The 27,777-nt window shown below is 39.0% G+C and overlaps 2 protein-coding genes across 2 annotated transcripts in view; both read right to left on the bottom strand.

Annotated features, from left to right (window-relative positions):
* eif3h (eukaryotic translation initiation factor 3 subunit H) overlaps positions 1-21,853 on the bottom strand; it is an 82,684-nt gene extending 60,831 nt beyond the window's left edge. Inside the window, exons 1-2 of the mRNA XM_015382529.1 lie at positions 21,701-21,853; positions 8,203-8,359 (exon numbers count right to left, since the gene is read on the bottom strand). Of these exons, the coding sequence (XP_015238015.1) occupies positions 8,203-8,359; positions 21,701-21,802 (259 nt within the window). The 5' untranslated portion in view covers positions 21,803-21,853. The remainder of the gene's footprint in view (positions 1-8,202; positions 8,360-21,700) is intronic.
* A 1,631-nt stretch (positions 21,854-23,484) lies between these two features.
* Positions 23,485-27,777, bottom strand: part of LOC107089630 (double-strand-break repair protein rad21 homolog) — a 10,767-nt gene continuing 6,474 nt past the window's right edge. Inside the window, exons 9-14 of the mRNA XM_015382526.1 lie at positions 27,165-27,388; positions 26,565-26,718; positions 26,297-26,445; positions 25,857-26,039; positions 23,793-23,873; positions 23,485-23,681 (exon numbers count right to left, since the gene is read on the bottom strand). Of these exons, the coding sequence (XP_015238012.1) occupies positions 23,490-23,681; positions 23,793-23,873; positions 25,857-26,039; positions 26,297-26,445; positions 26,565-26,718; positions 27,165-27,388 (983 nt within the window). The 3' untranslated portion in view covers positions 23,485-23,489. The remainder of the gene's footprint in view (positions 23,682-23,792; positions 23,874-25,856; positions 26,040-26,296; positions 26,446-26,564; positions 26,719-27,164; positions 27,389-27,777) is intronic.

The raw sequence follows: 27,777 nt of genomic DNA, 5'->3' as shown, positions 1-27,777 counted from the left end.
AGTTCTGCCATTGGTAAAGTTGGTCCCTTTAAACAGTGAAAGCCAAGATAAGGACAAATGAGAGCAGATTTCTGTGTAGGAAACTACCCACACGCTGCCATCCTTTTAGAACTGGGTCAGTCTGGCCCGTCCAAACAACCACTTATAATCGGACCATAATTTTAAGTGATGTGCCATCTGCTTTTATATTCTTCGGGTCGACTGGCAACATACTTTTAAGTCAGGAAAAATAATCAGCCGCTACATTTTGCCCGGCTAGCAAATGTTCTCCTCTACAATTACCTTTTATCCTCTTCGCTGATCCAACTATGAAAACCTAAAGATTTGAGCAGGTTTTTCCCCTGATCGGCTGGCATTTAACCAACAAAAAAAACACGCCCCAGGCAGGTCATGCTAAAAAAGACAAACGTCTTTTATACCCCTAAAATAAAAAGTGATGATCTGTTTAAGGTTAAAATAAAACCAAATATGAGGAGATGGAGAAATATGGACAAATGATGCAGTTTAAATGTAAACATCACTTCAGAGGCTGAATGTTTTTTTCTAAATTTCACGGCTTTCTATTAAAAATCCATTTACAACTGATTAAGACAACAGCTCTAAGACACAGAAGATGAGCTTGTATTTAATGCGCATGTCTCATGGGGGGTAAGTGGAGAAATATAATGAAAACCTTCTGCAGATTCATTCATGCCAACGTCCTTAATAATCTCCCTATACCAGGATACCAATTCTTGGTAATGAATTGTCATTGATCTTGCAACAAAAGGCGAGGAATGAGTATTTTATTAACATGCTCCTCGTGTGCTTCTGTAGCTCCAAATGCCTGGGGACTCACTGGTTCTACACATCTCCCACCATACATTTAGTCAATGATAGAAGGACAGAGTGTGCAAGGGCACGACAGATAGGAGGACTGCTGTTGAGCCAAGGTTCTTTCCTCTACTTTTTCATTGTTTTTCCTTTTTTCTCCCCCTCTCCCTTCTGAGGCTCATTCTGCTGCGTGCGCTCAGTTACTCGTTTGTCTGCTTTTCGCTCATTTTGGTCACAACCGCTGCCTTCGACTGTCCTAAGATCACGGCTCCACACTGGCACCTGTTGATGGATCAGCGGCATAGCACATTTACACGCACCCACACGCACACAGAAACGTGCCAACTTGCAAACAATGAGAAAATAAAATTCATAAAACAAAGTTATATATTCACAAGGCTGTCAATCCAAAGCATTGTATGTTGGAGACAGATAGCAGGAGTCATTTTTATCTGTAGAGCCTGAAGCAACAGGGATTCGGTGTGAGATGATTCAGCTTTACACACAAATCGTGATCCTGACAAATGCAGAAACACACGGGGTGAAACACATGCAGACCTTAAAGGCAAACAGTATCCAGGAAACATGATGCTGCCAGGAAGGAGAGCGTCAGCTGCTCGGTCCAGACTCTCCGCATCTAACGGTTCTAGCTGGAGGTTAATGATTAAGCCGCTAAGCATCAGAGTTAATAGAGCCAGAGCTGCAGCAATAGAAAGACACCTTCAGAGATTCTAGTGGGAGGCTTGCAATGCAGTGTTTATAAAACCTCCCCCTGAAACAGTCAGGCTGGAAGAGCAGGTTAAGATGATGAACCATAAGGAGGCTTTGATTGACAAACTCCAACACTTTAAACAACCAGCAGAGAGGGCTTACAAATGTCCCCTGGGAAGGCTTAGGAAATCTTAAATCTGACCAGATGTTCTCCACCTAGAAGGACTTAGGCTGTCAAAATCAAACATGAAAAAAGAAGCAGCTTTTTATAAAACAGGGCTGCAGATTACGAGATGTTTAGTCGCCTCTGCAACTAAAAATCTTCGTTGGTTTAGCAATGTCCATGTTTGAAAGTGTGTTTTAATTCAACAGTTAGAGCAAAAAAAAAATATGCAAGAAATTAAAGAATTTAGTAAACGAGTGCTGTGTGGCAGAAAAAACTCCATCGGGGATTATTTCAGCAGGCTACTGCTTCATTAATCCCCATGGTTGTTTGATGTTGGGTTAAAGGCTTTCAGCAAAGTTACCTTTTTACAGCATCCAACAAATACCAACAAAAAATGCACAGCACTAAAAAGGACCTAATATGGAGGCACATCGGTATGAAAATGTGAAGAATCCTCAGGTTAACAGGGGGTTACTGCATCAGATTGTTTCCATGGATTGAGGTGTTGATGTGACCTCACTACAGCAGAACAGCAGCTCTAACCCTGAGCAGCTGCCCTCTGATGACTCGCTCTTCAGACACACAGTGGTTCACTTAGGAACTAAATAATTAAATTACTTTTTTATTAGAGATGCACCTATCCAGTTTTTTCTGATCCAATCCAATACCTGGGGTGAGTGTATCTGCTGATATCAGATATCGATTAGATTCAACTGTTGAATGAATGAACTATATATGTGAGCAAAGGATTTAGTCTTTACATAAAAATGGTTAAAATGGGGAACATACTAACAAAGATTATAAATATGCTTTACGTGGTTTATTAACATATAAGCAGTAAAAAGAAAGAAATCATGACTGATTAAAATCAATCATGCATTATATGAAATTCAATAAATTTTATTGGATGACAGCTAGCCTGTATTATCTTCACAGTCTGGTACGATGATTTACATTAGTTTTGTTTCAGTAATATATCTTTAAAGAAAATTACGAAACAAGCATTAACTTTGAAGACCAAAACAATCACGCAAAAAGGAGTGTGCCTTGTCTCTCTAGACTAAAAAAATTATTTGGCATGTGTTTTATGCCAATTGATCACAAAACAGAAACATTAAACCCATGCATTTTCCATCACGCTTCATCCCAGCTGGGGTCCTGAGGGCTGCTGGTGCCTGTCTCCAGCTGTCTACGGGCGAGAGGCGGGATCCACCCTGGACAGGTCGCCACTCCATTGCAGGGCAACAAAGAGACAAACAGGACAAACAACCATTCTCACACACACTCACACAAGGAGAATTTAGAGAAACCAATTAACCTAACAGTCATGTTTTTGGACTGTGGGAGGAAGCTGGAGTACCCAGAGAGAGCCCATGCATGCTCAGGGAGAACATGCAAACTCCATGCACAAGAAGCTGGGCATTGAACCCAGATAGTCTTGCTGCAAGGCGACAGTGCTACCAACTGCAACACTGAGCAGCCCAAATGTTGAAACGTCAAACATTTTTGTTGTAGAGTTATTTGTTCAAATATTTATTAAGGGTCAAATGTTGGAGGAGGGAGCAGCTGGACAAAGTCTTTAAGAAGCTGCTTCCAACCGCCACGATTCCTGTGGCCCAATCCCAAACTGGCCATGGGAATCGGCCAGTTTGACTAGTTTGACTAAACACTAGGGATGAGTATTGGCATGTGTGTTGTGATTCGACGCATGTCACGATACTTGGGTCATGATACGATATCACAATATTGCCATATCATTATATATTAGGATATTTTACCCAGCTATCCCAGCAAAATGAAATGTACAGATCAAAAAAGCAAGTGCTGTTTATGTTCATCAGAATCCATGTTTGGGCTTTGAGTCAGTCTACGTCTTCTGCTCTGACTGCCTCAACTACAGAAATGGTGCAGTAATTTTTTTTACAATCTTAGTATAAATGCTGCTCAAGGTGGGTCGCTCTGTCAGCTAAAGACATGTTTTAGAGTCTCTACAACCAGTTAACTAATTAATGGATTACTAAATTAGTTGCTGATTATTTCAATATTTGATTAACCACGATTAATCAAACTAATTGTGCACAGAATTTTTTTATATTAGTAACTAGATCGATATTATTTTGGGCAGCCAAAAATCACAGTATAGATTTTTCCCCTCACCCATACTAAATACTACTCGTTAGCACTATAACCCGCTGTTTGCGTATTCCTGTATAGGGTCAACCACATTAAGGGCTGTCCCAAATCTCGTAGTGGGTTGGGCGAGTTGACCGTTCAGCCCTTAAATAACAAGTCTGTATCTGTGCAGACTCAAGGGAATATGGCAGCGGGTGTAGCAGCGAACTAATGGCGGAAGAAACACCTGCATTATACCAAGATTGTAAAAAAACACAAACATTCTGCTTTTAAGATAAAAAAAATAATAAATGTCTGTCAACATGTGCAATCCAGAACTCCACAAGTGGAAAAGTTTGAGTTTTACCTGATTTAATTTGCTAAAAAGTCTTCTCTAAAGAATCTTTGGCTATCCGTTTATTAATCAATTAATTGAAAAAATAATCAACAGATTAATCAATTTGCAAGATAAACATAAGTTGCAGGCAGAAATATGTCTGGGATTTCTCTGCTCGCCAAGCCTGTGTCGCTTTAAGTGCCACTGTATCGCCGCTATTCACGGCCAAGACCATGGCCAGAATATTTGGTTTCTGAAGTGCAGGCAAAGTGAATTAGTTTCAATGTAAAGGTCATAATAGCTTTGTGGTTATCAGATTTCTACTGTGCATGTAATTGTACATATTGTGTTACTAAAGCAGATTTTAAAAGTTAAGCTTTTGTTTGCCAAATGCTTTAAGTAAACATTTGGAGCAGCAGAAGTGTTCTGGTACTGTTACAGTAGCAATAACTGAGGAAATAACATCTTAAGCTCTACCAAGGAAAGAAGAAGAGCATCAGCAAACAACAGGGAGGATAACTGGAATACAGATATGTTGGTTGTTTGCTTCTTTTTTTAACCTTTACTGGCACCGAGTGTAAAAAGTCTGGGATTTCAGAATCTTATCTAAAGAATCTGACATAAGGTGTCACTAGGATATTTACAATCAACAGAGATGGAAAGCTGCTTTAGATAACATTGTTAAATGCTTACTAATCACAAATAAAACACTGAAGAATTTCAAAACTGTCAGCATTATCTGTTCCTGGCTCCGTTTGACTAAAGGCGTGTTGTTACTTCTGCTGGTCTCACACATAAACACAATGTCAGCTCCGCTCATGAATAATTAATGCTGTTCATGGCAGAAGGGCTTGTTGCAAAGGTTTTTGCTGGATGTGGAAATGTTTTAAGACACTTTTACCAACACTGAAATTTAATAAACAAAAGTCAGGATAACAGCTGCTCTTTTTAAAGTACTGTTCCAAAGGCACCAGCGAATGATTTAGCAGACAACGCTAATCTGGATGGGATCCCAAATTAGACCTGGCTGAGAGCAGAGCAGCTTCTGGTGTGTATAAATGCATTTATGAAGGAATCCGTGACTGACTGCCGTCATTTGGGTGAATATTTTTGCTGAAATGCTCGACTTGTCAGCAGAACATTTGGAATACCCGTTTCTGCAAAGATAATGTGTAAATAACAAAATAAAAGGACCAGCAGAAGCAATTTGGACATAAGCGTCTCAGATTCTAAATATTCATAGATTTGCCAAAGCCTCTCTTTGACAGCGTGAAAAAAATAGCTTCAAGTAAATGGCTGCAGACTGACCCAAATGTAACTGAGGTGTACGGATGTTTTTAGATGTGGATTGATGTAATGTGATCGAAAATTCCTCTGAAATATAAAATTCCTAACCATCAATTTTCACTCTAACATTTAAAGTCAGATTCTGGCTTAAGCAAAACACTTTAGCTGTGCCTTTTGCTGCAGGTCTGCAGAGGGTCGAGGCGGCCCACTCCAACAGCAGCACAGACGAACAACTAACAATTAGCAGGACACAGATTGTTGACTGGCCCAGCTGGTCAGATGTTTGCGTGGGTAGATCATTCAGACTGAAGTACAGGAACAAAATGACCTTATGTACAGACATAAAATCAATTTTCTGTGATGCAGCTGATCAACAGTTTCACTTCGTTCCATGTCCCGAGCTTTGATTTAGTCTCTGAACATCACTGGAATCGTCTGTTGGACGACAAGAAAGCAGCAATTTGTGGTGTGATCTAATACAGAATGTCATGTTCTCATTTAGGAGAGCAAAAAGTTGGCAACAAGGACAGAAACATTTTGGAAATTGGTGCTGCGCCGTCAAGTAACCTGGAGCCTGTCACCTTTTGCAGATGGATTAGGATCCCTGTAGGGAGGAATTCTGTCCTAACTCGGTAAATCTGCCAGGATTCACAGCGAGGCTCTCGTCGCTGAAGCCCTCGTTAACTTAAGAGTGACAGATGGAAAATCCGGCTCATCAAAAGTCAACATCCCAACAAGCTGTGCCTCCCACTGATGCAGAAACACACACTGGGCCGGCCTTCCTTCCCTACACTAATGACCTTTAGCTATCTCTGGTGAATGTGCATCCTTGCTCAGTTTTTGGCGGTTGCTCATTAGTAGTAGAAACCTGTTAGGTTCTCCTCCCTGTCCACCTTTCCTTGCAGCTGTTAGCCCCCCCCGTCTAAGACAAGTTTTAGCAGCTTCTGTTGCACTTAACTGGGAGAGGGGACAGGAGAGCAGCTAGATAAGAGAGGGGCAGAGGTCTGAGGACGTGGCAGCTGGAAGTTAGGAAGGGAAATGGAGGATTGCAGATAAGAACTGAGTGAAAACCGAAGCATGTTCACACCTCCCACCCTTACAATGATAGTGTAGGACACCTGGCACATGGTGAGCCTAGTTAGAGTCAGTCATCTTCCTAGAACTGGGCAACTGTTATACTAAAGTATTCACACCTTCTACATATATCTAATTAGTCCCAATATGTAAATAAAAGTAAGATCTCAGATGGGTTAGATGAAGCCAAAACTCAACTTCTTGAGTTAGAAAACTATACAACATAGCAGCGGCAGTATAGTACTGTGGGGATGCTTTTCTTCTGTAGCAAAGGAGAAGCTGCTCAAAGTTGATATAAGGAGTTATATCCAGAACAATCCAGGAAGAAAAGCCATTTTAAACTGCAAAAGAGGGACTGAGATTCACCTTCCAGCAGGAAGATGGTCAGAGGAGTCCACAGTCTGTGGCTGTGTCTGAATGTCCGCCCTAATCATTATGTAGGGCATTATATAGTGTTTACGTCATTTTAAATTAGTGTCCGTACGTCTAGTGGAGATAAAAAGTAGAGGATTCAAATTTTCTCGCAACGCAACTTGAAAAGTAGTGATCATCCACGGTCACTAGACGAGCAGATATATCCCAGAATGCTTTGCGAGGAGAGCTCAAATCATGGTATGTTTTTATAGTGACAGTGGCAAGAAATAAAGATGGTGCCAAAAGCAGTGATCATCTGTCCGAACGGTTAGTTACCCAAATTCACTATAATGTCCACTATAGAGTCTCCGCTCTACATAGGGATTGAAGGATTTAGGAGTTAGGATGTTCGGACACAACCAGTGACTTTGATGATAACACAGGGAGCTAATCAGGCTGTCTGAAGCAGGACCTTATCAGAGACATACAGGACAGCGCCCCCTTCAGGACTAGAGAGTAACATCCTTGGTTCAGATCAAATATAAAGTCCAAACCATACTACAAAGAATAGGTGGTAAGATTGAGCTTCCACTTTGAGTTGGATGCAAATTTAGGCAATAACATTCAGATTTTTTGTTGTAAAAATTACAAAAAATAAAACTAAATATGCAATTCTGCTTGATGTTTTATTCCATTAAGTCCTAACTCAATAAATTCACCTTACAGCTTTTAATTTGGTAAAACTGGACAAAGTCTGAGGGGCTGGGGATACTTTTGGAAGGCCATCTATAATAAAACACCCCAAATATTCAGCAAGGTGACATGATTTAACCTCCAACTCTCACGGTCTGACTCTTAAGCAGCTTAACGCAAAAAGAGAAGGAGGGAGAGCTAATACTCAACCGAGCATCAGTGTTCAGTGAAAACTTATTTTGAGCAACTCTCGCTCCATTTTGTGAGCCAGCAATGATAAGATTCAAAGACGATAAACGTTTCGACCCTGCTGTCACTCAACATGATCAGATAAACTATTCAAGCTTTTACAGGCCAAATAAAAAAAAAAAACATATTTCCCACGGAAACGTTTCAAATTAATGTTTCCACTGCCATCTGCTATATCAACCCCAGAACTCAGAGCTAATTAAAAACCTAATCATCCCAATTTGCGGTTTATAACGGCGCGCGGCGGAATTTAAATGACAAAGAAGCTGCTATCAGTAAAGTGGTGAAATGTTAGTGAAGCATTCAAATATGATGATCTCATCAATTTATCATCAACTGTCACTGCAGACCGCGGGGCTCCATGGCTTCACCGAACCCCCCCCTGCAGAGAGCGGTTTCAGCTTACCTTCATCAAAGTCTGCATCGTCCTCGGTGTGCTGGGGGAAGGGGAAGCAGTTGGTGATCTCCAGCCGGTCTTCGACTACCAGGCCCAGCAGGACGCCCTGAACCACCTCGCTGCCCTGGCCCTCTTCCTGGTAGTGCTTAATAATCTTCAACACCACCTGCGACAACAGAGGAAAAGAGAAGGCAAACATCACTTCCAAGAGGAAAGGACGCCATGGAGGAGGGAGTTTTTGTAGATCTTTTCATTTTTCTTTGCAAGAAAATTAAATAAATACATTTCTGACCTGGAGTCTAATTTCCTGCCATTTTCCTACTTTATTTTCTGATTCATGTGATCAAGTTTAAACACATCTCTGCTCGACAGGTTGTTTTATCCTGATTAATGCGATTAAGAGTATTTTTTTTCACAGGCTGCATTTTCAGAGACTGAAAACGCTTGGATCTACCTGATTTTCTGCACACTGGGTTTTACTGCAGCACAAACAAATTAATAGACTTAATTAACATAACAGAAGCAAAGCTATGCCATAAAAAAATGCAGAAAAAAACAAATGACCTAATCACGTAATAGTTGCTCTGTGAAAGTTATCTATTTTTCAATGTGAATCCTTTCATTAGGAGCCCCTTAAACATACACAGCATTTGTGAAAGGAATACATTTCCAAAGCATGTTGGAAAATTTAAAACAAAGAAAACATGAAGAATTATGTAGGAGCTCTGATGACTACTTCACTTAGACGACCATGAAATGTTAATAAGCGGCGCGGGGAATCCATGTACACCAGCTTTTTAAAACAAAGGAAGCATTTTAATCTGTCAAAATGTGACAAACATGTCGGGACTTTGCGGCACACACAACATGACACACAAAAAGTCCCCTAATGCAGCTTCTCCCGATGGCTTCCAAGAAAAACCAACATCCAGATACGTCCGAAGCCGACAGTAGAAACCACTTAACTGCATCATGTTAAAAAAAAAACTGCTCAGTGGGTTACTTCTTTCTTCACCATTTTTATGTATAAAATAAGAGTCTTTATTTTTAGTTTTGAAGTCCCAGTTTTTTATTATCAATCTTATGCTATACTTCAACTTTAACAGATTCTTGCAAAATAAATTGTATTTGGTGAAATTTCTAAAAGTTTTTCTTGTTGCAAACGCACAGATTTCAGAGGATTTTATTTAAATTTCACATGACTAATCAACACAAAGCAGCGCATCGTTTTGATAACTTTTTACTCTTAATAAAACCCATCCAATCAGCTGTCCCAAAAACTCACAAAATTAGAAAATAGGAAATGTTTGTTAAATCCTCTGACTAAAATGTTTTTGCTAAATATCATTACCAAGAGTCTGCTGAATGTGGTGACAGAGTGAGGGTCAATCATTAGAAGAAAAAATTAGGTATGCTAGAACAAAAGGGTGGGACGTAATGCAGGATAAAGGAGGAGAGCCACTGAAAATATTATTTCCTCTAACTTAAAACAGGTCCCAAATTTTCCAGAACCAAACAACGCAGGATCCAAATCAGTCAAAACCTATAAAGATAAAACTGCCTTTGGAAAGTTCCCTCTACACTGTAAACAGGGCCAGGCTCTGCAAGTAGCACATGAAGATGTCCAACCAAACCAAACTAAGGATGGATAAACTCGTAGCTTTTGCAAATGAGTGCAATTTTAGAAAAGGCAATTTTCAAATAGTAGAGGCTCTTTAATTCTGGTCACATTTAACAGGAGTAAAGCACCAGCTTTCTTGTTCCATCCTTTAGGTTGAAATATGCTTTAAGTGGTTTTGCAGCTATACAGAAAAGAGAGCTGGATGCAAGGAGAGTCAAGCACTTTTCAATGGAACACTATCAGTTGGTCCTGCAAACAACTCAAACTACCACTCATTTATTTTGGGTGACAAAAGTTTGCAACATTTTTTAAAATGTCGGCTTTTCAACTAAAGAGAACTAAAGTGTCTGTAATGCTTTCCAGTAATCATTTTATGGTGACCTTTTTGTATTTGGTTTGCCGATACAGGGCGATTGTGTTTTAGGTTCAGCTACAAGTTTGTTGTAGTGCCACTTTTAGTTACTATTGATTTATAACAAATGCAATATATGGGCTTGTCCAGGTGGAGGAGTTCACCACGGCCAATCAAGGTGCTCCCACACTAAAGTGGCCACGTTTGGTTTAGAGCTAAATCTCCACTACTGTTTCACTAACCTGCTGATCCTCACGTGGCTTTGATATTAAACTCTGGTTTGCAATAGAATGAGGACACGAATCTGGAAAGTACCTGATACAGTTAACTTCTACCTACACTAAGGAAACAAGAATAAACGAACAGTGAACGTCTTCCCCATCCAATCTTTAGTGAAAACAGAGACCAACAGAAAAAATATTCAAACAGAAACTATCTGGCTGATTTAAATTCATCATGTGAATAATTTTAATTGGACGATTCATTGTTTTATTGTTTATTGTGATGCGCTTCAACAAAGACCATGCTAATTTCAGAGTTAAACCAATTCGCTAGATAAATTACTAAAATAACTATATGCTAATTTAGGAATTAAATAACAGGAGTATACAGCCTTTAAAAAAAAACACCTTCTGTTTATCCAAATCTGTAATAAAAATAAATACATTTTGCATTTAAGATGAAAAACTTTCATCTGTAAATACGCTCCATTTGAAAGTCCTCAGAGCCATGAATTAAGTTTTCCCTACATGTTTTATACACAAGGCATTTTAAATGTACTAGAAACTTTTTTCTTTAAATAATTTACTGAGGCATGTTAATTTAGTAGGATTATCTCTTCCTAAATGAATTAAAAAACAAACTAGATTAATCAGGGTCTAAAATAATGAACATAAGCAGCCCCAGCTAGCATTAAATATAAGGCTGAAACAATTAATCAGATTAATCCTAATATATATTTATTTATATTCTGCATTAAATACTTTTTCATCAGTCAGTATGCTCATTCCAGAACTCATCAAGAGGAAAAGTTTTATTTTCACCTTGTTTAAATCTGTAAAAATAATCATCTTTAAGGAACTTTTCTCTCTCTGACTATTTATCGATTATTTAAAAAATAATCAACAGATTAGTCCATGAGCAAGATAATCATTAGTTGCAGCCCTAATATATTTTTCTAATATAATTTTCCTTTAGGGAACCAGACCTGATCTCTATTCTCTAACATAGTTTATTTGGGGGGAAAAAATGCAGTTTTTGGCCGGTATCTGCAATATGGCTGCATAAACAAAGCAGATATATAATGTCTTTACTTTAAATGACCAACATGGAGACCCATTATATCCACTGTAAGATCAAGGCTCTATTTAAAGCTGCTGTTTCCTCCATAAAACATGTCAGCTATAGTTTCTTCATGATTTAAACCCCTCACACCTATTCAGACCCCAAACGAACAGCACTAACATAGTGAGATAATATTTATCGTACAAATATGTACAAATATACAGTGATATGCAGGATAATTCTGTCACATATGTCACAGCCTTGTTGCTTCATCTTTAAACAAACTCTCCTTTGGTATTTGAAGAGGACATGTTACTATGGCGATGACAGATGGGAGGAGCGATGGAGTAGGAAGCACCACCTGCACGTATCAGACATGAATGAGCACAAAAGGCCAGCTGCTGTTCAGCACCACTTCAGGAGGAAATGACAGCATCTATAGGATCTTCAGGGGGAAACACTAAATGTATAGTTAGAGACTCTGATATTTAAGGGCCACCATACCTGATATCAATAAAGCTCATTTATCTCCATAGGGATTTCATTTTTAAAGTTGAGCCTCTAAATCAGTGTCAGTTACAGCAACAAGGGTGAACTTCTTCACATACAGACAAGATCGCAAACAATATGTGAACCAATTAAGGAACATAGAGGCATACAAGTGAGAAAAAAAAGAAAAGCCATGCTACCCATTGACATGAGAAGAAAGTGGTTAAAAGAAAAAAGGCTGAAAAGCACAGTGTAGACAGGGAGAGCATAAATCACAGTGATAAGAGTGTGGGCAGGTCGCAGTAAGAGGCATTAATAATACACACATATGTACCATGGAGCGGGCGGCTGTTCTGCACCCATGATCACAACAAAAACAACCAGCAGCACCATAAGGGAGCCCTTCCTGGTTACGACGCCCCACCCCCGCTCACACACACCGGGGCCGTCCGGGGGAGATGATTTATTTTTGCGGCGTGCAGGACTTGTCATGCAACAAGTTAAGAGCTGGGGGCAGCGAGGAAAGCGACGATATGAGGTGGAGCAGAGAGAAGAACAAATCTCATTCCCTGCCAGCATGGCTGCCCCCATTTTTTTTTACTGGGAGGTAGGAAGGTCGGAGCGATAGGTTGAAGTGGGCAGAACTGAGAGTGAAAACACAACAAATAGATCTCCACAGGGAAAAGGTGGTTCTGTTGGGTGAGGAGAAAGCTAGAAGTAAGTGAAAATGCTTGACAAAGGGTGGCTGGGGTATCTGTGTCAGACAGGTGTGGCAACAACAACAAGGGGGGGGGGGGGTATCACTCTGCTTTCCTTGTGCACCTGTTCAACCTTTGCCTCCATTTTTCTGCCATCTACTAGCTTTCTACTCCTCCATCCCAGCAGAGAGAGCAGATATGCTTTCAGCTATCTTAACTCCTGCCGATCTCTCCATCACGCACTTAAAAGGCATCCTTCTGGGAACAGAAGGACGGGGGTAGACTGAAACCGTCTGCAGGAAGGTCAAACAAAGAGAACCGCGTTCAAGTTGGGAGAAATTCCTGAGTCTACAGAAATGCTTCAAAGGCGGGGACGGAAGAGGCGTCCGCTGTGTAAGGAAGGGGAAGGAAGCAGCAGTTAGGAGGGCAAATGCCACCAGCTGTATGCAGCATGCACCCACAAAAAAAAAAAAAAAAAAATTGTCCAACTCTCTCCAGGATCCATCTTTAATTCCTCCTCAACCCCTCGCTCTCACAGACAGAGATTCATTGATCTAGCTCACCAGCAGCTAACCCAGCCAGCTCACCTCATGTGGAGAGCCCCCAGATTGATACTTGGAGGGCACGTTGTAAATCAACAAGCTTAAAATTGAATTGTGCACAATCAATCGTGATCCAAATCTCCCGTTGGCTGCCTTTAATTCTGATCATAAATCTTCTCTCACTTGCCAAAAAAAAAGCTCATATCTCTGCAACAACAGGCACAAATTATGAGAAAAATGAACAGGAAGAGAGATACTCCTCTGATAAGTTTGCCCTCCTTTTTCTTTTTTTTAAAGGAATGTGCCAGGAGTTGGACCAACGGTACTTAACGGAGCGATCATTATGTGCCGGATTAAGTTGTGGGTGAAGAATCTCACTTCGCCTGCTTTGGAGGGATCCTCCATATTTGTCCACATCTGGAATTCAGCGTTAAAACCACCGTAAAGACCCCCCGGGAGGGGAACACATCCTTTAATTAATTCGAGCGTGCAAACCACAAAACCCCGCTCCTCTGCTGATTGTTCGCCGCCGCTTCGTTTCGATTCGAGCAAAGACACTTGAGCACAATGAGATGACACCTGGTATGAAGTGGCTCACAGCGGCATGCAAATTAAATTAGAAATACGCTTTAAGTGTGTGAAGAACACAATTCTAAATATTCTACACATCATTCAGTTTCACACCCATTTCGTCCGTGAAGGTACTTAATACAGGCGCATCTTAACTTAGAAAAAAACAATCAACCTGAAAATAAATGGAGTGATGGATATTAAAGTTTGTTCCGTTTAGAAATAAAACACTTTAAGGCTTCAAAATACTGTTTTCCTTACAGTGAAAATATGTCATAAGATTAAAAATACAATGAAACTTATTACAGAGCTTTAACAGAGAATATCCAGGCACATGACGGAAAGTTTAGTCGCAGAAAAAAAGTGTAGCTAACTTTAACCCCTATAGAAAATGAATAAGGCATGGTAAGCAGGGAGATTAGAGACACTGGGCTGGACAGTAACTCTATATAAATATACACTCACCGGATACTTTATTAGGCTGTCAAACTGCTTCTTAATGCAAATTTCTCACCAGCCAATCACATGGCAGGAACTCAATACATTTAGGCATGTAGACATGATGAAGACTATCTGTTGCAAATCAAACAGAGCATCAGAATGTGGAAGAAAAGTGATTTAAGAGCAGGGCTGGGCGACAAATCGAATTTAAAAACATATATATTTATTTAATATATTTTACATGCACATTTGCTTCCACTGCCTCTTTTCTCCTTACCCCCGATAGCATGCTGCACCGTTTACTCACGCCATGGCCGCTGCTCATTCTGAACAGTTGGTACCGAGCCATGTTTCGTTGATTATACGGAATTGATTCGATGTTCCGATGTGGCGCACACTACAATAGTGTGCAACGTTTGTTGAAATATTATCAAAACCAAGACTAACAGCACAACTAACTTGGTTCAGCATCTCCGGCAAAGTCACCCCACAGAATACGAGCAGCGCTCGCAGCTTTGGCAAAAACAAACACGACAAGAAAAATCTACAAATCTACCTGGCTGCCTCATTTTCTAAAGCGGTGCCGTACAACAAGTGTGCGGTGGAAGCAGATGACAGATGCTGTAGCTGTTCATATAGGGATGGACATGGAGCCCATTTACACCATAGAGAAGCCTGGCTTCCTTCACCTGCTAAAAGTGTGTGATCTAAAATATGAACCGCCGAGTCGCAAATACTTTGCCGAGGTTACGCATCCAAAACTGTAGAACAAACCACGACAAGTACTCTCTGAAAAGTCTGCTTTGTTCATTGCAACTAGGGGTATAAATCCCACTCATCATGGCGATTCGATTCAGTATCAATTTCTTGACCCAGCGATTTTATTATTTTCGATACTCAAGAATACACCACGATACCATTCGATTTGATTGTTTTTTGTGTGTGTTTTTTGTACCTTACAGGCTAGACAATGTTTCAAATTAGAAATAAATCAATGAAAGCTGTAATATCATTGTGCATTTCATTTGAAAAACAACAGCAAATAACAGAAGTAGCAAAGTTGTACTCCACCTGCGCCTATGAGAACCTCATTCACTGAAAAATAACAAGGCCTCTGTGTTTACGCGAGTGTGTGTGTGCAAGCGGCAAGAGGGTAGTGGCTAAAGGACGTGAGGTACGAGGGCAAAATAGGTTTAGCGCCACCGCAGCACGGGAGTCAGAATTACTTCCTGGAGCAAATGGATAAAAATAGACCAGAGGGAAAACAATTAAAAAGAATCGATATTCTTGCAGACGTGCCGACGCATCGGATCATCGGCTGTTGAATCGATGCATCGATACAAAGCGATTATTATTTACACCCCTACTTGCAACTATTACAGACCTTTGGTCCAGCCGATCTCTTCAGCCCTACATGAGTTTAGCTGTGCATTACATCAACATGGGCTCTCAACAGCTGCTGTTTACAAACCACCTACTTCCCAGAAGATCAATACAAGTTACTGAATGTTTGATAAATTGCATATTTCAGAAAACTGAGCTTTTTTTCTTGCACTTGTACTGAATATATAGGTGTACATTTTTTACCGATAAAAAATCGCTACAATTATTGTTGGGTGAACATTTGTGTCACTTGCACAAGATTTATGTTATGAATATTTAAGTTTACATTTTTGTACGTTTATTGTCGGCTAAATATTTGTTACTTTGCACAATATATTTTTGAATAGAGTAAACCTACTTTAAAGTACATGCATGTACTTTTTAGTACTTCAATTAAAATCGATTAAAGTCGTAATCATAAAAAAAAAAAAAAGGAAATGGAGAATTAATTTTTTAGCCATATCGCCCCAGGCCTATTTAAGAGACGTTGAACGTGTCAGGGTTGTTGGTGCTAGACTAGCTGGTCTGAGTATTTCAGAAACTGCTGATGACGCCAGAGGAGAATGACCAGACTAGTTCGAGCTGATAGAAAAGCAACCATAACTCAAATAACGTTACAGCTGAGGTCCGCAGAGGAGCAACTCTAAATGAATCATGAGGATGATGGGCTACAGCAGCAAAAAATCCACACTAGTTGCCAACTAAGTACAGGAAACTGAGGCCATCATTGGTACAGGATCACCAAAAGTGGACAGTAGAAGAGTTGAAAAACATTTCCAGGTCTGATGAGGCAACGGTTTCTGCTGCAACATTTAGATGGTAGAGTCAGAACATGAAACATGGATCCATCCTGCCTTTAACAGTTCAGGTTGCTGCTGGTGGTATTATGGTATGGGGGGAATTTTCTGCTCACCGACTGACCATCATGTCAACGCCACAGCCTTCTGCTGATTGCTAGATTACACAGAGACTATATCACAGCTACCGTCCACCTCATTAAAATGACGTGACAAACAATCTGCCAGCATGTGGAAGCGACATACCCAGTCTCTCCATGATAGTCTTACATTGGAATTGAATGCATCATTCTTTTGCTTCCGTAACTTAATAAGTTCTTGTTTTATTATAACTTATAAGTTTACTGTGTAAGTAAACTTTCTTGTTTATTCAGCAAGTATTTATTACAGCTGGTACAATAAATTAGTCAAATACATTTTTTTACACAATTCCCTTCATGTTATGGAAAACATCCTCGTGATACAAGATTAAACTTTTTAGATTATCAATAAGATTATTTAACTTTAAGTTAATTCATTAACAAATAACTGGGAAGCATCCATAATTCAGAAATATGTCCAGGTATCTGTTGTAGGCCTCTGCAGTTTCTCAGAGGCTTTTGATATGTTTATATCAATATTTGATTTAAATTATCTCAAATAAAATAAAGAACTATATTGTGATAGAGGGATGGGACCTTGCAAAAAGCATCTTAGGACCTCACCGATTGGTGTAATGCATCAATGTAGTAACCAATGCTGCCTTTTTAAATCGGTCTTATGTTACATAGTGAATCGGGTTAACAATTTGCATTAGATGCAAAAATAATGTTCATAAAGGAGACGGTTTGTGCGTACCACAGATAAACATGTTTTGGTGCAAAATGGGCACATCAATCTCAGAACAAATGCAAAGGACCTTATAAGGATGATGACTGAAAGTGGTCAGAGTTTCCACTGCGAAATGAGTCCAGTGCTGACATGGGTTGAAAGGCTACTCAGTGAAGAGGAAACCATCACGCCAACGGAAGCACATACAGAGAGGCTGCAGATTTCAAACAGAAACAAAGCCATCGGTTTGGGACTCACATGGTGCAGTCTGACGAAATGAATGAAATATTCAACAAAAAGAAATAATTAAGGCCATTCTGACAGACCTAAAACAGGAAAGGCTTGGATTTATTATCAGACAGGGAAGAATGAAAGGGTTCTGTGTTTTTAATACAGCCTGTCTTCGATCTTTATTCAAAATTCATTTTAACCGAATCATTTCTACCATACAGTGGTCTACCATATTCTACTCTTTTCAGGTGAAGCCGCAGTTACTAACTAATCCCTTTACAATAATTGCTTCACTTTCTTCTTTAATGCAAATGTAACTGCCAATTAAAGGGCTTATATCATTATGCTACTGTTTTTTTAAAAGAAGCTAGAAATATCGATTCCGGATTTAGGGAAGCAGGGGCAGGATTGTGAACAAATGCTTTTACAATAGGGAGTAAGTGATCGGCTTTATCCACGGCATGTGATCTATGTCACATTATTATGTGACATATTCCTGCCAACACCAGGCTTAAGGGCCTAAGGCATGCATGAAAGAGTCAGGGGAAGTGGGTAGTTTTCTGTCACTGAGTCTTTTTTTATCCTCATATAGGCTTTGAAACTAAAAAAAAAAAAAAAAACCTGGCGGTGTCACAAGAAGCGTTTAGATTAAACTATTTCAGAAAGACTTCCCCCTTTTTATTACACTCAAGAGCTTTTCAGATCATGCAGCTAAAAATACACCCCACAATGCACCCTGACTTTACTCCCAATTCACGGCACAGAACGCTGTGAGGATCCTTACGTATGATGAACGTCAGACTGAATAAAAGTGGCTCCTTTCTACATTTCCTTTTTTAAAGCACAAACTTGGTTGATCTCAGTGGGTGTTTAATTGAAATCTATTGCTTTATTGTGATCCAATTCTGTAGGAACACCAACCAGCCAGACGGTTACAAAAGCAGAAACACATGACGTTCCTACAGCACAGCAGTGATGATGCCTTCCTCTACATGCAACCCTGCAGCTAAACCTCTGACAGGAGGGTCATGATGCAACACAGCAGCAACTACTGCACATCAATGCTTTCAGGTAAGATGACGTCCAGACCGCTGCAGAAATGTTGAATAAAATAAATTCTTTGCACCACATAGTCAATTTGAATACATCCATCCATTATCTGTACCTCCTTTTCCTTGCAGGATGGTGAGGTAGTGGGTGCATAACCCGGCAGTCACCGGGCGAGAGGCGTGTTACACCCTGAGCAGGTCACCAGGGCAACACAACGAAACCAACCAACCACACACACACTTCTAACTAACAGCAATTGGAGAAATTATTTGACCTATCAGTCCTGTTTTTGGACAGCGAGAGGAAGCGGGAGATCACACGCAAACTTCTTGCAGATAGACCCCAGGACACTCCAGGACAGTCTTGCTGCAAAGCAGCCATGCTACCTTTTAAAGTAATCTAAAAAAAGATGCCGTATAAAGAGAAACTAAGAATCTCAATAGTTTGAGTATTACATGTGTAACTGGAGTATTTAGATGCAAAAGTTCAGCCACAGACAAAGAAAAAAAGAGAGTCAAACAAACTGTATGTCAGGCTGCAGCATACAAGCGCCCTATAAGAAATAAGCTGCTTAGTGTCCACATGCAGTTTAGGCTCCACAATAAGGGAGAATGCAAGTGCATGCCAATGAGACAAGTTTGTCCTCTACTGTTTGCACACGGGTACTACATCATGTCATGAAGAATTCAGATTCAACTCCACCACTTGGAAGAAATTAAAATGGTGAAGCACTAAAAGATTGGAAGTCAGAATCCAACATTTCCTCTGTGGTCAGCTGGTCTAAAAATAAAAAAAAGACTTGGTTTAACATGTTAATTAAATGCATCAAATGGATAAATCTTTGTCAGCAAAGATGCTTACCAAGATGCTCATCAGATAAATCTTAGGAATTTATAAATTTGTTAGGGTTTATCGTTTGATCGACATATTTTCAGTTGAAATCTAAACTACTAATCCTATAGAAACAACCTGCAATACTTCCTTTGAGTCATTTAAAAAGGGAGAGAAAGAGAGAAGAAGAGAGGTTAAAAGAAGAATAGCAAGCCAGACCTCTATGATAAAACAAAAGGTTAATCAATGAATGACTACTTTACCAAAATATAGCCCAGCAACTGTTAAATTTCATTTAAAATAAAGCCTTAATAGCATTTACAGCTGAAGATCTTTACATCCAATTGGCCAGTCTAATCCTGAAGATTAAACTTTACAAACTCTTCATGCCAAGATAATTTCCTTGAGACAAAAAAGCTTCTAAACTGATAGGAAAAAAAATTGAATACTTATCAAAAGTATATTACAGTCAGGAAAAACTCATCAGAATCAGTGATTAGGTATCCTAACGTGTAGGACAGAACAGAGAAAAGGAATGCAGGTTTATGTGATTCCCAAGACCCTATCTGACATAACTAAAAACTCTGCTTTACTCAAGTAATAACGGAATTATTACTGGAAATTCACCAATCAGGCTTTGATTACGACATCATCATCAGATAACTTTGGCTTAAAACTAAATATTCAACTACGGTAATATTACTCGCTAATAAAAATGGATATTGATTTTAGTGACAAAAGGATTATTTCTATGGCATTCTGTGGTAAGATGCATAAAACTGATGTCTGAGTCTGCCACAGGAGAGATGCTGAAGCAAAATTTTTGTGCTGTTTTTAAGAAACATATAGCTGAATTGCTATTTATAATGACTGAACAGAACAAGAGGGAGAAAAATACATTGCTTATATAATTATTGACCAAAAGTCCAATGTCGTGCATCCCTAATTTAATGTAAATAAAACCTAAATAATCAGATTATCTGTATAAGAGCTGCCAATCACCAATACAAACCAGTTAAGGAAAAATGGACTGATTCCAATCTATCCAAATTGATTAAAGCAACACTAGTTCCTACAAGGTTTTAATTAAGATTTCAGACTCAAATATTTCATATTATATGGATCATTCTTTCAGATCATAAACATAATAAGCTAAGTTATGAAGCAGAGAGACAGTCTAATTGCATCTCTTTGCAGCTCAGTTTGGAAACTTAAACATGCTGCAAGTTGGTCTTTGAACTACCCATGAAAAAATTAGAAATGAATTCAGCAACAAATTATTTTTGTTGTTGAATTTAGCGGTTTACAAATCGAAACTAGGGTTGTCACGATACTAAACTTTTCAACTCGATACCGATACTATTCGATACTCGATACCATTTTCGATACCACAAGGATAAAAACAAAGACTCCAAAATTCTACAGAAATAATTTCATAAATAAATAAAATACAATAAACAATATTTTGAGGTTGTATGCTGTGCACAATATTAAGCAAGCTTGATAAAAAAAAACTTATAAAATTAAGTGTTCCAGTCTGAAACTGAAAAGTGCACAGAATGATTCAATCACACAGTGTTCAGAAAGTGCATTGTCCTCTATTCTGCACTTTAGATGAATGACTGCTTAGGTGCCACTGGTGGTGGCACTGTATCAATACTTTTAAAAAACGAGTATTGTATCCGGATACAACATTTCAGTATCGATACTTTTTTGAGTATCGATACTTTTGACAACCCTAATCAAAACTACGCCAAAAAGCTTCTGAAGAGTTTTATTTTACACGTTTGTAACTTAGTGTTAAATGTTTATTAATATACACCCCCTAAATATGTGTGTATTCTCTTACACATATGCATATAGACATATACATTTGCATACCTAAACACATATGTATATATGTATCTCCAAAGTGTGTTTTCATATGAAATACATAATGACTCGGCCACACTTCAAAACGAAGCCTGAGAATTGTCTTCATAATCTATTAGTTTAAATGTTTCATAATAGTAAACATAAGCTGTTTGAGGAAGGCGGAGACGACCCATCATCATTATCGTGTGGTGCTCCTTTAAACGGGGAGGTCCTGGTGTCCAAATTAAACGCCCCTGTAGCAAACTAAAGGAGCCCTATAGCTAAAAGGAGCTAACACTTTGGACATTTTTAAGAATTACTTGATATAGCCACGGGTTGATAAAAAGTTTATATCTTCATTTTATGTTGTACGCTGAAAAATATCCCAAGTAGTGTTTAAAGATAACAGTAAATAGTTCAATAAGCGGTACAAACTGCCCATCATCCCCTGCCATCATAATGCTAAGACCTTAGCGTCTAGCTAACACCGGTTTAATGGCTGTAAAACGCCCAGTATTAGCAAACGGTCCAAACGGAGGAACACAAATGCTTACCAATCCTTCAATCTGGATCTGTTTGACCGGAGAATCCAAAGTACCGCCTGTGGAAGCCATCTGTGCGCTGGATGATGTGCTGGAATCCTTACGGGAAGCCATTTACCGGAGTCCACGCGAAAGAAAGGGAGGAAATTTTAGGTGAAGCACGTTTCCGGTCCTCGGTCCGTGTAGAAACAACGAGATGAAATGATTCCGCCAGAAAAAAAAAGGAGACCCTGCTAGCTACAAATACTGATGTTACACATTATTGGGGCTATGACTGAACTAATAGAGGAACTTTTGAAAGGTTCTATATTTGGCTGCTTGGAACTTAAAAGTCCAGTTTATTCACTCTAAAATCATTTAACTAGGTCGAGTAATTATGCCCTGGTGCATATGGTTCATAGTTAAAATTACTTTTAATCATAAATTGCATTGGGGTTTATAACTGCTTTATAATCCACCTTAGGGAGTTCTGGAAGAAACACAAATTGACCATGTGTAACAACAAAGCACATCACTCTACCGCCATGTTTGATATTAGGCATGATTGATATATTATGTAATACTGGCACTTGGTTTTTATTCACATCCTTCCCTCTTTAGACCACAGAATCTGCATTTGTACCATATATGAGTCTGTTTTTTTTCAGTTAAGTGTTGTGTGAATGTGTTTTAATGAAATTGAATTCAGAATTTGACCTTGATCAGCAAAAAAAAAAAAAAAAGTACTGAAGAGGAAAAAAAGCAAACAATTTATCTTTGAAACTGATTTGAAACATTTACAAGAAAAAGGCAAGATAAAACATCTGTAAAGGATATTCTCTTATTAATACATAATTTTACTTAATCAGATCAAACAGTTTAAACACTTCAAAGTCTTTAAATAATGCTTTTCTAACAGCTTATAAAATGTTTTATTTTCAAATCTTTCAGGGTTGGCTAATAGCTTTTCCATTCAAATGAAATAATTCTATATAGCAACAGGTTAAATAAAAAGGAAAATGCAGTGTGACTTAAGTACTTAAAACATTTTATTTCAAATCTTTACAGATGTATCACAACTAGAAGTTACCCAGAGTCTAAAAAGGTGGGATAGTGAGCTTAACTGTAACAAGTACATAACCTAGTTACATAATGCAAAAAGGCCCAAAAAAAAAAAAAAAAAAAAAAAAAAAAAAAAAAAAGAAAAAAAAAAAAAAAAAAAGCATAACAAAAAGGTACAAAAAAAAGAAACAAATTTACACAAACCTTAGTTTACTGCCTTAATTATACATCTGAATCTTATTTAAAGCCAGATCAAACTTGCGAATTCAAAGATTAACCTTTTTATTAGAGAACAAGTGCAACAGAAAGTTGGGTAAGGTTACACTTCTGAACGATAAAACAGTACCATTCCAGAACATCTAGTCATTACAAAGTTAACGTGATACGAGGGCTTTCAATACAAATCAGAATATTGTTTAGCTGAAACAGGGGGACTGATACAAAACTTGCGGAATGAGACAGACACATTTCCCAAAAACAATATGCAGTGAAGTTTTACAAATTGGTGACTGAAAAAAAAAGGGCGGTGGGCTTTATAAATACACTGCCAAAACATTCCTCACTCTGTTAGAACCACGAATACTGCATGATTCAATATTTCTTACAGTAAAACCATTTTCTTAAGGTTCTTTACCATTATAACTCCACTCCCCTCCCCAAGGAAAAACTGGGCTTATTGGGAAAAAATAAAATGGCAAAGAGTTGAGTAATAAAAAAAAAAAAGGTATGCCTGTTGCAGAGTGTTTGTTTTTTCCAATGTCTAAATGAGGTGGAATTTTGGTCCTGCTGTGGCGATGATGTCGCTGTAGGGTTCCGACTGAGTGACCTCGATGGCTTGCTGCTTCTTGAGGACAAGGAAACTGTAAAACTTGGCGGCTGCCTGCTTCCTGTTGTTGTTTCTGCACAGGTCGAGGAGACTGACTGACTCGGCACCAGTCTTCGCCATGACACGCTGCGGGGACAGAGGGACAAGAATCAGGCAGAGCACATTTGTCATGAAAACAACAAATATAGACCTGCCTCAGTGGGAAGCCATTATTTGTGTGATCAGGGTAGTGTTTACCTGCAGACCGTGAAGCATCTGTTGAGTTCTCTTGTTCCATCTCTTCTCTTCTTGATCCTGATCTCCAGCTTGACCCTCCTCCTGAAAACCACAAATTAGCATAGAGGGGTTAAAACACTCGTCTCTCAATCGCTCAATTTATCTCTTTAGTTAGTCCTTTTTAAATCTGTAATTTTTACAATAACTCACAAAAAGAAAAGGTTTTAGGAGGGAAACGTTAGTATTATCCTTATAAATGAAGTTTGTAGAGTTGCACAAAAAAAAACATCTATAAAAAGAATAAGAGGCTTTAAAGAAAGTGGACATTTAAAACAGTAAAAACAGATTTGATGAAAAAAAAAATATAATAATAATCTAGGTTTAAAGCCGTAGGGAAGCGGCTGTTCCAAAGGTTGCAGTTCCGGATTCTCCCGATTGGTGCCCGACTTTACAAGAGTGAATAAAGTGAATGTGATTGGTCGTTTATCAAGGGGTCGGAATTGTTGTGGCGGAAGGTTCGCAAGCAAGTTTGGTTGTGGACGGTGTCTAGGAAGCATCTTGCTAACCAGTTAGCAACTTAGTGCTAGTAGGTTCCCAATGGGACATGAGAGAAACGACACTGTCAAGGAACGCTATGGACAGAGGAAACATGCAAGAGGAGGACAGTTTTGTGTCAGAGGTCGTGGATGAGTCTCCTCGTCATACATTTTTTTTTTATTTAGAGGAGGAAAGCGGGGACGAAGTTGTTGTGGAAAAGGACGCCAGGGCAGCAGAAGCTTTGTTTGGTGTAGAAGGCTTACAGCCGTACATGTTTTAGCTCTTGCCTCGCAACGCTGCCAGTTCTGTTAACTCTATGCCTTCCGAAGACACACGTCGACCCCCGTGAACACTGGGATGGAACTCAATGGTAAAGTAATAGATTCTTATTTCAACCGTTGCGTATGTTAGCTGCAACATATGAATCAAGATCCCATGACCGAAAAAATATGATTGACAGATGACCATTGATAGATTATTGGCCAAATTTAGGTGTAAAGGCTGATGTTTAACTAACTGGCCTGCATAAAATAATGAAAAGAAAACAAAAAAGAAAAACAGATTTTAAGACAGGATCTTTTTTTAAATAGAAATTTTTCTAACTTTTGGGACAATATGGTCTAATAAAGAGTACATTTATATGCATGTTTAAGCCAGAATGATTTGAAAATGAAATATGACTTCCCTACGACTTTAAAGATTATGCAAACAGGTAGGGGTCAGCAAACAGCATCAAAGCACAAAACCTAATCGAGCACAGCAACTGGTGCAACCCTTCCTCCAGCCATTTCTTTGTACTTCCAATCAGGTAGCAATAAGATGGCTGCTAGAGCCCTAATAAGGATTTTTGGACATGTGTCCAATTAAAAAAGTAGAAACAGTAAAGATGTGAGCATCATCACACCTATAATGACAACAGTTTTAAAACTAATGGTAAGCCATGTCTTACTTGTTTGCTTTGGTTTCTGCCATATTTGTTGAATATTGTTTTCTAAAAATCTAATTCTCTTGCTTTGATTTTTCTTTTGTTCACAGTTAATGATTAAAATAAACATGAATTAATTCAGATGTTTGAGTATTTGAAGTAAATAGAATTTTCCACTGCTGGTAGTATATTATTCTGTGTCTGATTATTGCACTGGTAGATAGTCTTTTGTGCATGTATAGATAAGATATTTAATCTTTCTGCCCAGGGACTGCAGATGACTAATAGCCTTTAGGTGTTCTCTGCTGCATTTGCAGAAATGCTATTAATGTAATTTTCCTGTCAAATAAACGTTTTCTATTCTATAGGAGCAGCACATATAAGCACACAGCTGACTGGCTCACTAGCAGAGCCAACAATCTAAATAACGACCAGCTAACATCGGCGGCTGGTGTCGTGTCAAAGAACAGAACCTCTAGAGAGGATCAATATTCTATGCAGCAAAAAAACGATAGAAAAAAAAATTAACAAAACAAAAACAGGAACATTGTTGTAAATACTATTATGGTGTGGAAATATTTTTCCCCACTTGCAGCCTTCATAAAAATCTAGATTTCCCTCACCTCCTCTTCTTCGCTGTCATCCTTCTTATCCTTTTCCTTGTCGGTGAGAAGGTCGAGCTCAGGGACAAGCTGAGTGAGGTTGACAGTGGTCTCCTCTGGGGGCAGATCAACCTGAGGCATGTCTAGCCTCTGTGACAAGTCTGAGCGGTCAGCCACCTGCTGCTGCTGCTCCAGGGGAGTCATCTGGAGGAGGGAGGAAAGCAAGAAAGGTTCAAGTAGGAACTTAGAGGACGGTCCACTTTATTTGATTTCTCATCTCTAATTTCAAATGATGCTGTTTAATATTAGATCAGTAAAGATAACCATAGATATTTGCATCTAAACTAACTTAAATACAAGAAACTATAACCATAAATTGTAATTTCTAACAACATTTCTCTCAATTCCCTCTTTCAATAAACTCCAGAGGCAGGAGGAGGGGCCCCAGGCTTTGTACTTACAGGGATGGGGCCCTCTTTGTCCATGGGCTGCTTGCGTTTTACACCACGGGGGGTGGATGGAGGAGGCATCACTGTTTCATCCAAAGCCGTCCTGCTGCCTTCCATAGCAGAGGCTGCCAGTATACTTGGCTCCTCCATGATAGTCTGGTCTGGTGAGAGAGACCATATCAGAAATGGTTAACAACCTGCATTACCTACCCCCCACCCCACCCCCCAAAAAAACAACAACAAAAAAAATCACTGTAATACAATCTCCATCATGACATACCAATGACATCTCTGTTCTGAGTCATGATCTCCTCCCTTGGCACCTCTGGGTTCTCCAGCTCTTTGAGGAACTCATCCAGACTGTCCGCCTCGCCGCCCTTTCTGCGTTTCCTCAGCTCGTCTGGCACCAGAGGTGTCAGGCAGCGTGTGAACATCTGTCAGAGAATTACAACTCAGATAAGGGACTGTTTTTTTTTTTCTGTAGCTACAAACTTAAAGTTAGAAAAGCAAGAAAATGAATTAATCCAAAAAACAAATGTTAAGTTATGCATGCACACGTTTTCTACTTAGCATTCAGACCAAGTGGAAGAAGGAGAGGGAGAAAAGAGACAAAACCCAATCTCTTCCTTCATCTCCTGTTCCCTGGTTGCTCTCATTTTAAATCTTATACCTGAACAGAATCTTAATGAAAACTGGGCTTAAGTCCATTTCTCTACTCACATAATTTCAAACCAACTCTGACAATGACATCTCCACTGCATTTAAAAACCATTTAAAATAGTGACTGGATGTGATTCTAGCAAGACAACTCATTATATCGGAATGCTTTCACACAGTGATATATTAGAGCTTAGGATCATTTATGAAGTTCCCTCAGTACCTTGAGTAACCGGGCGTTCCAGAGGGGCTGCGCAGGCAAAGAGAAAAGCTTCTCCACTCCTCCCGTTTCCTTCCACATCATGAGCTTCTTAGTAGGAGGAGCAAGATCCAGGGTGGTCACGATATCAGAGTAGTCAGACAGCTGGGCTCTGATGGTCTTACTGTCCAACTCCTTTACACTGTCAACAATCAGCTTCCTCTTACGTTTTGCCTTGGTCTCTTTCACTGGAAAGAAAATCCAATGCAAAGTGAAAAGACTGCTCATTTTTTGAGAATCATAACTAAAAGAAAAAATTGGTAAATGGATCATTAGACACCTCATAGTTTATCAGCCTTTAAAAACCTCAGTTAAATCTTGATTAAAAGACAATAAGTTAATTAAATAATAAGAAAAACAATGCTTTAATTTATAATGAAGTAATAAGCAATTCATCCTTTTCTGTAATTCGGGATATCAAAAAGGAAGTACCATAATAATAAATAACAGACGGAAACAAAAGCTAGCTGTAAACATCTTGTCATTTTATTTCTCTCGTCTTCATTGCATCACCTCACCCTAACTAGGGCTGCAACTAACGATTATTTTAAAAATCGATGAATCGGCCGATTATTTT

Source organism: Cyprinodon variegatus, unplaced genomic scaffold (genome assembly GCF_000732505.1).
Source record: "Cyprinodon variegatus isolate N-32 unplaced genomic scaffold, C_variegatus-1.0 Scaffold258, whole genome shotgun sequence".
Lineage (NCBI taxonomy): Eukaryota > Metazoa > Chordata > Actinopteri > Cyprinodontiformes > Cyprinodontidae > Cyprinodon > Cyprinodon variegatus.
Note: the sequence above shows the minus strand (reverse complement) of the source record. Positions and strands in the feature narration are given on the sequence as shown.